The 14,701-nt window shown below is 45.7% G+C and overlaps 1 protein-coding gene across 1 annotated transcript; it reads right to left on the bottom strand.

Annotated features, from left to right (window-relative positions):
• Positions 1-12,298: 12,298 nt before the first annotated feature.
• Positions 12,299-13,222, bottom strand: LOC141166917 (guanine nucleotide-binding protein G(I)/G(S)/G(O) subunit gamma-3-like). Its single transcript, XM_073654101.1, has 2 exons — positions 13,134-13,222; positions 12,299-12,437 (listed from the first exon to the last, which is right to left on the bottom strand). Exons 1-2 carry the CDS (start codon positions 13,220-13,222, stop codon positions 12,299-12,301), a joined length of 228 nt encoding a protein of 75 aa, XP_073510202.1.
• Positions 13,223-14,701: the final 1,479 nt, after the last annotated feature.

Below are 14,701 nucleotides of genomic sequence, written 5' to 3' on the forward strand. Positions count from 1 at the left end.
ACCACGGAACAAAAACCCGTTTGGCGTGGCGGAAGACATGGTCCAGCACCTGGATCACCTATGCCCTGTAGCCACGCCCAGGGCCTACGTTGAGGGTTTTCAGGCGGGTCCCTCATGTTCTTTCTTCGGTGAAATGGACACCAGGTTACGGGACTTGCTGTAACTTCATTGTTATTATTGTACTTGTTGTTATTATTGTATTATAATGTTACCTGTAATGTTCAAGAAAAGTGCCTCCCGTAAAGGGAAGAAATGTCATCGTTTATCCTGTTTTGAGAAAAATGCTTCAGTCCAGGAGTACTGAGTTTTACTACGGGGGGATGTGGCGCCCTGCTGCGCATTGGTGCCACAGAACCCAGAAGGGTGCATGGATGGACTTCTCCACAAGAGGCCCTCACACATTCACACACCTCCACCCTACCACCTCAGACCACCAGAGGGAGCCCTGATAGGGATATATATAGGGAGGGTGGAGCCAGGCAGCTCAGTTAGAGTTTAGAGTTTAGTGTGCTCAGTGAGAGAGCAGCACGCAGGCTGCTTTGTGAGGCAAGTTGAGGCCTACAGCACGCACTGAAGCCTAATGAGGGCCCCTAGAGTGGCCGAAGGCGAGAGGAGAAGGAAGAAGTAGCGAGGGGGCAGAGGAGCATGCCAGGCTCACCCCGAGATATACACCAGACACCGGGTCTGCGCCTACAGGGACCCTTTACACCCAGTAGGGACCACCGGAACCCCTGGAGGACTGCAGGTCCCAGGTTTACCAAACGCTGACTACAGTACCAGGGCTAGGAGTCACGGAGGCCCCAGCAACCAGGGAGAGTGATCTCCAAGAGAAGGCCCTACCACCAGGTCAGCCGGTGCAAGGGAGAGAGAGACAGTAACTAAGCTAGGCCTAGCTCCAGGCAGGCCAGAAGCTTAATGAGTAAAGCCACGGATCAGGAGGCCCTATACCCGCTCACTGGGGAGAGTCCAAAAGTGCGCCCTTCGTCCGGAGTACCCTGGACCGTGCCTGCAACATCACCAGTAAAGATACTGAAGCTTACCCCCGTGTGAGTGTCCGTCTTTCCTCCGGGACCATCCTGCCGTCTCTCCCCCGCATCCACCATCTACCCCTACACTGCCCTGGAGCTAGCTCTACCTGTGGAGAGCCACACTATCCCTGCTGCCGTAACACCAGCTCCAGAGGATTGCTCCGCAGCGGCGGCACCCTTTTGCCGCATCCCACAGGTGGCGTCACGAACTTTCCAAATCCCCTATAATATCCCCCTTTTTATTGACCGCCCTGGGTCACGGACCGGGCCAGCCACCGTGACATCCCCCATCGGCATCTGCAGAGGCCCGGCTGCCGAGTACCCCACGGCCCAGGGGGCACGTCACATATACATTGCTGGGCAGCATATACATCACTGGGGAGGCTGTGGGGCATAGACATCACTGGGCAGGTCTGGAAGGCATATACATCACTAGGGAGGCTGGGGGGCATAGGTATCACTGGGGAGAGCTGAGGGGCACATACATCACTGGGGGGGCTGAGGGGCACATATATCACTGGGTAGGGCTGGGATACATAGACATCACAGGGAGGCCTGGGAGGCATATACATCTCTGGGGAGGCTGGGAGGCATATACATCGCTGGGAGCATATACATCACTGGGGAGGGCTGGGGCATATACATCACTAGGGAGGGATGAGGGGCATATACATCACTGGGGAGGGCTGGGGGGCATATACATCACTGGATTCTGGGTGCATATACATCATTGGACAGGGCTGGGGGTCATATACTTCATTGGGGAGGGCTGGGGGGCATATTTATCACTAGGGTCTGGGTACATGTACATCACTGGGAAGAGTTGGGGGCATATAAAATAATTAATAAACGCCCCCATGAAGTATTATAAAAAAAAACTCCCCAGTAGATCATAATAATAAAATTATGCAGCGTTTTTCATTCAAATAAATGGCATAAAAACAGCAACAAAAACATGCGTTTTTTATGTGCAGCGTTTTTCGTGTCAAGAGACACGTTTTTGATGCAGAAATGTCTGCAGCAAATAATTTATATGTGTATATACCCTAGTAATAAAATGACGACCATTGGGAGTATAATTGTAGCGCCCCCGAGGGTTCGACCGCCACAGGAATGCTGCACTTCTCCAATGAAGTGTGGTGTTCCTCCTCTGAGGTAAGGCCAGTGTGATGGTAGTGATCTAGCCTTTTGCATCCAACACCACATTTCCACCAGAGGGAGCTAGTATGCACTAGGTGCTGCTCCCCTGGTTACAGGGAGACTGGGGAACACAAAGTGGTAGGAACCAGTTAGTGGGTGTGGGTGGAGGAACAACTAGATAGTGACACTTTAGATTTGATATTTAATAGAATGCCATCTTTGATCTTGGTTTTTCTCTGGACCTTCGGTCCTTGTTAGTTGGTTCTTCTGTGGTCCATCAGTCTAGCCCTTGCTAGTCTGTCGGCTGTCACTGTGCTGTCAAAATACTGTGTGTAATGTGACTTCCCTCCGGGAGCGCAGATCATGTGTGGGCCTGCACCGGCATGGGACACAGCCCTCGTACCCCGATCTTTGGGACGAGAGGTAGGTTGCAGACAAGGAATGTCTCAACCCGGCCGAGGACCAGGATCGAGAAGGCCCGGGAGCTTTAGAGTGTGGCTCCCTAGCAAATGGGTCCCGGGGAGGATGCAGACGGAGCGGAGCTCGCCACCTGTCCTCGCCTACCTGATCTATTCAGAGGGATTCCGGCTGCAAGAGGGGTACCGGCCCCCGACACCCGACCTTGTACTCTATGTCCAGGATGGGAAAGCCCGGTTAGGCCCTGAGGATCCCACCGGGCGTCGGATGGAGAGGAATTGCCACCCAACCCCTACACCTGAGAGGAGCTCAGAGTGAGACCCGGCCTATCTACACACGCACAGACGGGAATGGATGAAGTCTGTAGTGCAGGAACACTCTGGTGCAGGGTCGCTACCAAACACTGGACTTCCTCGGAGGTAGTCAGACCCCCGTCCCTGGTGGCCGCAGGACTCCGCGAGGAGCAGGGAGTCGCCTTCCCGCTAACATCTCTGAGTGAGTAAAGCCTTGGAAGTTCACCCCTATGGCCTCCTGACTGTTCATTAGGCGCCATACCACGCGACGCAGTGCCCGTACTCTCTCCCGCGCTACTGCTACCCCCTTCATCCTGTCTTGCCTGCCCTGAAGCCTTGCTCCGCCTGTGGGAAGCAGTGAGAACATTAGCCGCCACGACACCAGGCCTCGGCGGACTGTAGCGGCGCTGGTGGCCCTTCACCAGACACCACAGGTGGCGTAGTCGTTAATCAGCCACTCAACCCGGAATAGCCCACACCATCTCTTTCTAATATGACGGCCCTGAGCACGGGTCAGGCCCGGGCCATGGCTGCATCCCATCTCTTCAACGCAGGGCCCGACACCGAGTCCCCCAACACCCAGGGTAAAACACGGGCTTTCTGAGTAGAGGCGTCACATAATTATGTACACCCTTTCAATAAAAGTAGCTACTTGATTATTATTATACTTGCAGGGGAAATTGTCACTTTACTGTAAGGGGTTAGCATGCCTATATGTGTAAGGATGTGTGTGTTAATGTATGTGTCAGGCGTTTGCTGGATTCGAAAGGTGTCCAGAACCTTCTGTGGTCTCCCATTCCAGTCCAGCTGGGACTGATGCTGCTCAGCATCACCATCAGTCCCAACACCTAGCTGGTCCACGAGATGTACAAGTTGTCTCTTGGGTCTTTGTTCCTAGCAACATGAAGGATAGGTTGCGGAGTAAGACAGGGCTGTTAAAGCCTAAGTCCAGGATTCTCTGTACTGAGCATGCCCGTGACATGGCAGACTGTGATTGGTGGTTTGAGAGTCAGCTAATCCGGTGACCTGGCACCGCATGATTGGTCGTGTGGGTGACGTCACCAATGGTGCGACGGTGGGCAGGGCTTAATCTTTAAAAAGCCCGCCCACAAACATGGCGGCGCGCTCTGATCATTGAGCTGTGATGGTGTTGTGTGGAAGCTTGGTCTCTTGGGCTCCACGTGTGCTTTAGTTTCTGGCAGGCAGGTTTAGTGGAAATAGGCAGGCTTAGATGAAATAGGCAGGTAGCTTCATCTGACAGTCTGGCTCCGACAAAGGGGTCGCCTTACACCCCGAGCAGTCTGCAGACACCCTATTCCTGGTACCACCTGTAAGCCACGTGGAGAGATACTCCTCAGTCCGGTAGCATGCCGGCTGGGAGCACGTATTCGCCGGTGTGAGTCACACACGCATCCTAGAGCCAACTGTGTAGTCCCTATGCTGCAACAGGACTACAGATGCATTATTTATCGCACATCTCTCGTGCAGTTAACGGAGATAGTGCGAATCCCTATTCCCGCTCCGGTGTGCTGTAATACGGAGGGGATTGTTATTTAAGTTGGTTGTTTTACCTTCTCACCTGGAAGGTGTTCGGCCGCAGTCCACCAGGCTGCATCGCGGACCCCGGGTTCGGTTGCTTTCCATTATTTAATAAAGTTGTTTGCAACCGTCCCCTTAACAGTATGTGTCCCTATGTATTTTTGTTTCGCTGTGTGTGTTACGTAAAAGGGTACGTGATTTATTTGTGTTTTAATAAATATTCAGATTTTTAGGGCATATTTGTTAAATCTATAAGGCCCTGTTCACACTGTGTTTCTGCAGGGTCCATCTGTTCAGATGGAAAAAGAAACTTTGCAGACCACATTTCTATGCCTGTCTGAACAGACTGACACATTCAGATAAAAAACACACAAATAGGGTTCATTTGAACTTCTTTTCTATGGGTTGGTAAGACTATGGGTTGGTAAAACATTGAACGCACTGCAGAGATGCAGTGTGAACAGGGCCTAACTTAAATGGGGGTGCCTGTGGATTGAGGGGCATCACTGCAAATGGGGCAATACATAGCAGATAGGCACACTGCCACTGCATAGCTAGCTAACCACTCAACCCTGCCTGGATGCGGGGGGAATATCACCTTAACATACAGTTATGGACCAATACTAATGAGACGCTTATGGCACAAACTGGAGACAGTGTGAAAAGACAGAGAGCTAGGGGCACCAAAGCGCAGTTTTGCACAGGACACCATTTAGCCTAAGACCTTCCCAACCGATAGTTTAGAATGTTGTCATCTGCTCCTAAAGTGTTGCTATGGTAACAAACAACAAAGTGTCCATCAGCATTCATTGCAATGTGGCGATTTGCAGTCTCTTGTCATGGAGACAGTAAGAACCCACTGACCACACTGCTGCAACTGACAGACTGGACACATGTGCAGCAATTCTGCTTTCCATGTACCCAGAGATTACGGTATATCCTGTATAATATAACCCAGGGTGTATCATACATGGCGGCCACACCACAAGGAACACTGGTCACCGCTGCGCACCAGGCTGTGGCTTCTATTCCAGGGCAGGACAGCATGGTCACATATTACTACTATCATAACTACTACCACTATCATTATCAATAGTACCTCACATCTGTATGCACTGTAGATACAGGTGGCTCCTCCTCATTGGATCATCTATGGAATCGCACTATTATATTGGCCTTGTGATTGGTTTTGTTCTGGGGGCTCTGTGACTGGCACTGAAGGCCCACAAGTTCGTATTATGGTAACATTGTGCCAGGCTTCTATTCCAGGGCAGGACAGTATGCTCACATATTACTACTATCATAACTACTACCACTATCATTATCAATAGTACCTCACATCTGTATGCACAGGTGGCTCCTCCTCACTGGATCAACAATGGAATCACTTAGGCGCCTGATAAATAATCAGGTGATGTGGTGTCCTGCGTGCTTTGTAACGTCCAGTGACGGGCAGCATGGGGTGCAGAGTCAGTCTCTGGGGGTGTAACTCCGCTCTTCTGGTGAACGCGTTACCGGCTGCTTCTCTGCTGGCGCTGAGGAAGATGATGGGTGGGTGAGATCTGCAAATCCACGACATGTTAGCACTGACCTGGAGAAGTGACACCGAGGAACTCCTACTGACTAATAACCGGCACTACAACTTCCATCATGCTATATTACCACATCTGCTACTGTGACATAAGTATTGGAACACATGATGTCACAATGATGATTCCTGCAGCCAGGAAGACAGGACATGTAGCCTGTACTGCAGAGGGCAGTGTGTCTGTTACTAATGGTGGCTCTGTGGCCGCACTATTATTTATACAGTTAGGTCCATATATATTTGGACAGAGACAACATTTTTCTAATTTTGGTTCTAGACATTACCACAATGAATTTTAAACAAAACAATTCAGATGCAGTTGAAGTTCAGACTTTCAGCTTTCATTTGAGGGTATCCACATTAAAATTGGATGAAGGGTTTAGGAGTTTCAGCTCCTTAACATGTGCCACCCTGTTTTTAAAGGGACCAAAAGTAATTGGACAGATTAAACAATTGTAAATAAAATGTTCATTTCTAGTACTTGGTTGAAAACCCTTTGTTGGCAATGACTGCCTGAAGTCTTGAACTCATGGACATCACCAGATGCTGTGTTTCCTCCTTTTTGAGGCTCTGCCAGGCCTTCACTGAGGTGGTTTTCAGTTTCTGTTTGTTTGTGGGCCTTTCTGTCTGAAGTTTAGTCTTTAACAAGTGAAATGCATGCTCAATTGGGTTGAGATCAGGTGACTGACTTGGCCATTCAAGAATATTCCACTTCTTTGCTTTAATAAACTCCTGGGTTGCTCTGGCTTTATGTTTTGGGTCATTGTCCATCTGTAGTATGAAACAACGACCAATCAGTTTGGCTGCATTTGGCTGGATCTGAGCACACAGTATGGCTCTGAATACATCAGAATTCATTCGGCTGCTTCTGTCCTGTGTCACATCATCAATAAACACTAGTGACCCAGTGCCACTGGCAGCCATGCATGCCCAAGCCATCACACTGCCTCCGTCGTGTTTTACAGATGATGTGGTATGCTTTGGATCATGAGCTGTACCATGCCTTAGCCATACTTTTCTCTTTCCATCATTCTGGTAGAGGTTGATCTTGGTTTCATCTGTCCAAAGAATGTTCTTCCAGAACTGTGCTGGCTTTTTTAGATGTTTTTTAGCAAAGTCCAGTCTAGCCTTTTTATTCTTGATGCTTATGAGTGGCTTGCACTGTGCAGTGAACCCTCTGTATTTACTTTCATGCAGTCTTCTCTTTTTGGTAGATTTGGATATTGATACGCCTACCTCCGGGAGAGTGTTGTTCACTTGGTTAGCTGTTGTGAAGGGGTTTCTCTTCACCATGAAGATTATTCTGCGATCATCCACCACTGTTGTCTTCCGTGGGGGCCCAGGTCTTTTTGCATTGATGAGTTCACCAGTGCTTTCTTTCTTTCTCAGGATGTACCAAACTGTAGATTTTGCCACTCCTAATATTGTAGCAATTTCTCGAATGGGTTTTTTCTGTTTTTGCAGCTTAAGGATGGCTTGTTTCATCTGCATGGAGAGCTCCTTTGACCGCATGTTTACTTCACAGCAAAACCTTCCAAATGCAAGCACCACACCTCAAATCAACTCCAGGCGCTTTATCTGCTTAATTGAGAATGACATAACGAAGGGATTGCCCACACCTGTCGATGAAATAGCCTTGGAGTCAATTGTCCAGGGTGGCACATGTTAAGGAGCTGAAACTCCTAAACCCTTCATCCAATTTTAATGTGGATACCCTCAAATGAAAGCTGAAAGTCTGAACTTCAACTGCATCTGAATTCTCTACTTCTATGTGTTTTCTTGTCCAGCACTGAAGAAGTTCTTTCCATGCACATGTCGGCTGCAGTCAATCACATGCCATCAATAGTGTGCACGGATGGTGCATTATTGCTGCGGACGACTGAGCATGACAGGGGGAGACCACGGGAGCAGAGAGGGATATAAAGATGAATTCTGCTTATTTTATTGCTCCTGTTGGGAAACTTTGTAAAAAGCTTGGACAACCCCTTTAAGGTGCCACTAAAACAGCCACTTTTTTGTGAGCACTGTGACTGACCGTTCCATGAGGTCTATGAATGACACTGTGTCCATGTGTCAGTTTGATTTCCACCCTCAACTTGCACAACATTGGCAAATAATATATACAACCTCACTGTTGTTCCTACGATTTTGAAGAAAATTGCAACCATGATTTACCTGCAGTCTGAGATCACATCCTAACAATGGGAATTGTATTCCCCAAAATACAGATCAAGTCCATTATATCCACATCTACCAGGATATTCATGGTGTAAGGCGGCGGTGTTCACACCGTGCAGTAACTGAGGCAGTGACCCAAGCAAGTCCAACATAAACAGCTTTATTCAGCAACTCACGGGTAAACAGAAAAGTCCTCCGTTCGCAGACGGGTTAACATGAGTCCTCAAACAACGGTTGCCGGGGACAACGGCCTCTCCGGGCCGCTCAGAGCCTGATGGGTGCAGAGCCTTCCCAGGCGTGGGTTCAGCTACACACAGGCCCGCCAAACTTTCCTCTATGCTTCTAGCAGGTCCCAACACTGAACAACACTAATGCTTAATGCAGGGTTTTTAAAGGACTTGTGGCAAGAGCCACTGGAAAACCCGGGTTGGAGGGAAGAGGCCGCCCCACTGCCTTCCTGTAGCCTCCCCCAAGAAATGAAGGCCCTGCCGGGTTTTACTAATCTGCCTTAGCCAGATAGCCTGACCAGGTCAATGCTCACCTTCATTCCTGCATTGCAGACACAGGTGAGTTTGTGATTGTAATGCACTCCAATGGATTTAATAGGTCTCTGTACACATTCTGGGGGATATATAACGTCCCTCGTATACGATTCCGGTCACTGCCTCACAATGGCTAAGAATAAAAGCTGTAGCAAATCATTTCCCATTAATACCAATAAAATCTCCACCCAACCGCTGAGTTATAGACACACAAACTGCATCTGTGCTTTAGCCACAGGTATATGCTGAGAAAAGCTCTGGCTGTAGATTTTATTATTGCCACAGGCCTTTGTTCATTAGATGGGGACCATAAGTGTGTTCTTTGGGGCTCTGTGTGGCTGATATGGTCTGCATACACATTGAACTTTTTTGGAAGATACACCAGACTCAAATTCCAGGCTGACTGCAGACAATGTTTTTCTTTTAAAGGGTCACCATGTGGTATACTTTTTTGCAATCCGTACCACTGCATTCATTCAATCTGTGGCCACTATTAGACATATGCCTCATAAATGTATTTGCTTGACAGTAGCCAAAGATGCAGTGAGGACTCAGTCTAAAATAATGCTGGTTAGCATTGTACTAGTTATATGGAACCTGACAGCTGATGCATGCTGCCTGTACCATGGGCAGCATGGATCAGGCCCTGGCTGTATGATTTCAGCAGTGTATGTTTGTCTCTGAAAAGCTGCGGTGAAAAACATACTTTAAAAGCCGATGGGGACCAACTGCATGGGTAATTAATCGAAAAGGTGGGTCTCTCATGGATTTTCCCACCCTGCTCCTCTTGAGTGACAGGTCTGTCCCTTCATGCATGTATAGGGAGAAAACCGTCAGTTATTGGTAGGGAGAGGGAAAAAGCTGCTGGGGACCCGCATTTCTGACCAGACTCCAGGCTCGGTCACCGGAGGCTTTTAAAGTATATTTTTCTGTGAAACACCATGGCTTTTCAGAGTCAAACATACCTGGCAGAAGTCATGCATCCAGTGTCCGCTACATGCTGTCCGTGGATCGGGCAGCATGCATCCACTGTCAGGTTCCTATTAAAGGATTTTTACCACCTTCAGAAGTTAGAACTGGCTGATTAGTTCTTGATACAGAGGGTATTTACTTTGGAGAACCTGTCTGAATGGAGAAGTGCCCGTGAGGGATTTTTTTTTTGAGGAACAAGCTATTATTTGCACTGGTGCCATTATTTTGGGTTCATATGATTTTTTAATCAATGTTTATTTGTTTTTTTTGTAGGAAGGATAGACAAAATAAAATCTGAAGTTATTTCTTGTTTTGTATTTTTACAGCATTCACTGTGCTGTGTGTTTAAACAGTCAACTTCTATTTCAGGGATGATACAATTACAGAGAAAGACAATTTTTTTTTTTTATGTTTTACTACTTTTGCACAAAAACAATTTTTGGTTGTCATACTGTGAGACATATCAGTTTTTTCTTTTTCTTTGTAAAACATGCCGAAGTTCCTATATTTCCTCTACTGTTCTATCTTCTTACAGCATCTGTCCTGATTCCTAAATCCATCCTGCAATGCTGTTAGAAAATGTTGCAGAGGGATGCTACAGTCAGTATATACACCACAAGCAGCAAGCAGAACTAAAAAAACAGCTCCAGTCCAGTTGTGCAGAGGTTGGGGCCTTAGGTGCTTGTAATAGATCAAAGTAATAGATCAATGTAATACTGGCAATGTCAAGTCACATGCAAAGGTAACAAACGATTTGTTAAAATATTAGATAAGACAATGCGTTTCGAAAGCTTGCTGCTTTCTTCATCAGGTCATACAGATAATAGATAACACATATGGTTTTATTTTTAAATTTGGCGTCGTTACCACTCCTAAAGGCCGTGCACTTGATATCACAAATTAATTAGTCGTGAAATATTAGTTCCGATCACAAAAAAAAATCCTAAAAATACAATTTAAAGGGAACAGGACATGTCCTCAAACACTATTAAGCTGCAGATGTGGGGTTAAACTGCAGTTTAATAGCATTCCAGAGTTGTGCATCCGCCTTACTAGAAGTGAAGAAATGTACTTTATTCCTCCCGGGAGCAGCCAGCTTTCAGTCATAGAGGCATGCCGGCGCTGCTTCAGTCACCGCTAACAGTACCACTCACTATACTCAGAGAGGCGACTGTTAGCATGACCCGGCACATTGACTGACAGCCAGCACTGCACTAATGCTTGCAGCTAATGCTCACTGTATTCTGAGTGGTGATTGAAGCCACTCCAGGAATGACTATGAGTAAAAACCGGAGGCTCCGGTAGGAATAAAATTAATTTCCTCCTGGTAATTGTCCTTTCAGCCGCACAGCTTTGGGATGCTATTAACCTGCAGATTAACCCCATATCTGCAGGTTGATAGCGTTTGAGGACATGACAGGTTCCCTTAAAATACATTAGATTAATGAAAGATCATTACCTACAAATATGATGATAGGATTACTTCAGTGTCCCAATGAAATCTATAACAAAAAATGATTAATCCTATGTTTTTAATTATAAATAATGGGAAGTAATTACTAAGTGAGGGATACATTGGTGTCCCCCAATTGTTTTGTGGTTAATAGGGACCCTGGAAATTATAAAATAAATAGTAAATTAATCAATAAAGAATAATAAATATGCTCCAAGATGCATTTGAACAAATGGATACATATATACATACCTGTACACACATACAGTACACACATTCATGCATAAACCATTGTCTAATGGCGTTCTGATCAATCCAGATTTGATCACTTCTTACCTTTGCATGTGATGCGACATGGTCAGTCCATGGGTTGGCGCTTCCTATATTCAGTATTTTCTTCTATCCTTTCTACTGTAATCACTGACAGAGACTTTCCCCGCCGGGTCACCATGGAGAAATAGCCTCCATACCCACAGCCCTTAATATTGCTGCGCTTATCAGCACAACCTTAGAAGGTGAGCATTTAGCAGTCAAGCGATTTTATTCCAACATATGCTTAGTACAAACTTACAGCATTATTTAAGTGCCATTTTGCCTTTTTTTTTTTCTTTGTTTCCAGATCATGTTCCTTTAACACTGGGTTGTAGAGAACACTTGGATGTCAATTTATTCATTCATATACATAGTGCATGGCAAAACAACTGCGTTTATAGTGTAGGAACAGGCACAATTGCTGTAGTCTAGTGTTGAACTATACCAATCATCTAATGCTCTTACGTATCAACTGTTTCTATTTTTTGCCTATTTTTATGAACAATACACATGTTGAGGTGACAAACCAAAATAACCACGTGTCTAATATTTATTAATTCCTGTTAGTATAATTTACAGATAAATACTGCTTATGTAAACCCAAATTGGGTGCAAACCCAAATCTCCCAACAAATGGAAAAAAAAAAAAGTTTCTCAAGTCCCTTTTGGGATCCAGTAATTCTTCATTCTGAGGAAGAACAGCATCAACATTAAAACCACTAAAATTGTGATGAAATGTCGGTGAGGTACTTTGACTTTAGAAGACGAGAAGGATGGTCTAGCTGGGATTGCCAGACAGGGTGTAGTAGAGGGCTTTCCTTCATAAGCCAGGTGGATCAGATAAGGCCACAGAAGAATTTCTTCTCTCTGAATGGGTTTTCAGATGTGGGCACTGGTGTCATCAGTGGATCCTCAAACGCATGGGCGTCACAGAAAGCCATCAGGTCTAATGCTGCCTTTGAGACATGAATAGGAAGAGAAGGTTAGATGTGAAGGTTCAGTTATGAGTTTAGGATTAGCTGTGCATTTTACATTTTGCAGTACAAAAGGGTGAAATCAAGGGCAAAACTGCAGTATAAATCTGCAACATAAAAGGAATGCTATGCTATGAATTTAATAGTCGGCACCATGTGCTAAAATTCATTTTTCTTTCTGCCACCTGTTCTGTAAAACCCATTCACCTTTGTTTGCATACTCTATTTGTGGTTATCAGGTATAATTAGCACTGAAAATCTGAAAAAAAATCCACCAAGTCTCAGCATGGCCTCAAAGATGTTTTCCGTTTTAAACTTTTTTTTTTTTTTTTTTTTTTTTTTTTTTACACAGATAGGCTTGCAGTTTGTAAAAATGATAAAATTAGCGTTAACACCCTTCATAGGTGAATAACGCTTTTATTATTGTTACCTTGCACAAGCCTATGGACGAACACCTTTTAAAGGGGTTGTCCATGACTTAGAAAATTATGACCCATATTTAGGAGTCAAATACCGCGGGCACGACCTCAGATCAGCTGTTGCAGATCCTGTAGAAGCCAGAAATAAATTGTGTATGGTGCCAGGATACCAAAACACAGTGTATTGGCCATTCTTGGTGACTGTAGCCCTAAAATGTTTTCAGTATGGGGTCCGATTGTCCCATGGTGCCTTATGTCATTTACATACTTTAATGTGCCACATGTAGGCTTCATTCTTCTGTTGCACAACTGGCTTCCTGGCTTGTCCAACACTCAGTGTTCTATTCACAGGGGTGTCTCCTTTCATGGTGTCTAGAAAAAAAAAAAAAGTCATGTGAGTTGCAAAAAAAACAACAACCCACATTTGTGACTTATTGTGAACTTTGAATATACATTGAATAGATTATAAACTATTTAAGCTATTTAGACATCTTGCACACATTGCTAAATAAAGGAGTTGTCCCAGTATATAATATTGATGACCCATCCATCAATAGCTCTTTAACATCTGATTAGTGGGGGTCAAACAACTGACACCCCCACAGATCAGCTTTTATTAGTTCCTTGAGAGGCCGGATGCAAGTACTGGATGTAGCTGAACAGCACTGCTCTGTCCTATGTATAGTGGCTTCTGCCGAGAACATCAAAACAGCTCCTATTCTCTATAGCAGTGATGGCGAACCTTTTAGAGACCGAGTGCCCAAACTCCAACCCAAAACCCACTTATTTATAGCAAAGTGCCCAACATGGCAATTTAACCTGAATGCTGAGGTTTTACTTTAGAAAAAAACAACTCCTACATTAGCATGTCACTTGAGCACCCGCAATACTCTGTGCATACCTGAGCAGCTGATGCAAACTCGAGTAGCGAGCACTTGCGCTCAACACTAGTTGTCATATCGCCATCATTTTTTTTTTTTTTAGTTTTGAAAAAATCCAATCCTGACCCCCACCCTAACTCAGCCCCCTAACCCCAACCGCAAACCTAACACAGCCCTAACCCCAACCGTAAACCTAACACAGCCCTAACCCTAACCGTAAACCTAACACAGCCCTAACCCCAACCGTAAACCTAACACAGCCCTAACCTCATCTGTAAATTTAACACAGCCCTAACCTCAACCGTAAACCTAACACAGCCCTAACCTCAACCGTAAACCTAACACAGCCCTAACCCCAACCGTAAACCTAACACAGCCCTAACCCCAACCGTAAACCCAACACAGCCCTAACCCCAACCGTAAACCCAACACAGCCCTAACCCCAACCGTAAACATAACACAGCCCTAACCCCAACCCTACTATAACGCAGCCCCAACACAGCCCTAGCCCTAGCCGTAACCCTAACCCTATCCTCAAAACACCCCTAACACAACCCTAAGCCTAACCTCAACCCAAACTGCAAAGAATGAAAAAAACATTTTTTTATTTTAGAATTTTTATTGGACTTAAGGGGATGACAAAGAGGGATTTGATTAATTATTGCCTTTTGATCACACTGATATCGATATCACAGTGATCAAAAGGAACCAATAGAAAAAAATGATCTGCTGTTGCCGGGTACCGGCCAGCAGATCTTAGAGGGTGCACTGCGCATGTGCCCGCCATTTTTTTTTAGGACATGAGGCCAGGAGATGGAGGTGGAGGGCCCGGGGATGGCGGGGGTACCGCAGGGGCATTATTTCTCTCTCTGACATTTATATTATTATGTCAGAAGAAAGAGGATTCATTGTAACATTGGCACACTTTTTTTTTGGTTTACTTGATCGCTGTTAATATCATGTGA

The sequence above is a fragment of the Phyllobates terribilis genome, unplaced genomic scaffold, assembly GCF_046119375.1.
Source record: "Phyllobates terribilis strain yellow unplaced genomic scaffold, ASM4611937v1 Scaffold_1__5_contigs__length_1240528914, whole genome shotgun sequence".
NCBI lineage: Eukaryota > Metazoa > Chordata > Amphibia > Anura > Dendrobatidae > Phyllobates > Phyllobates terribilis.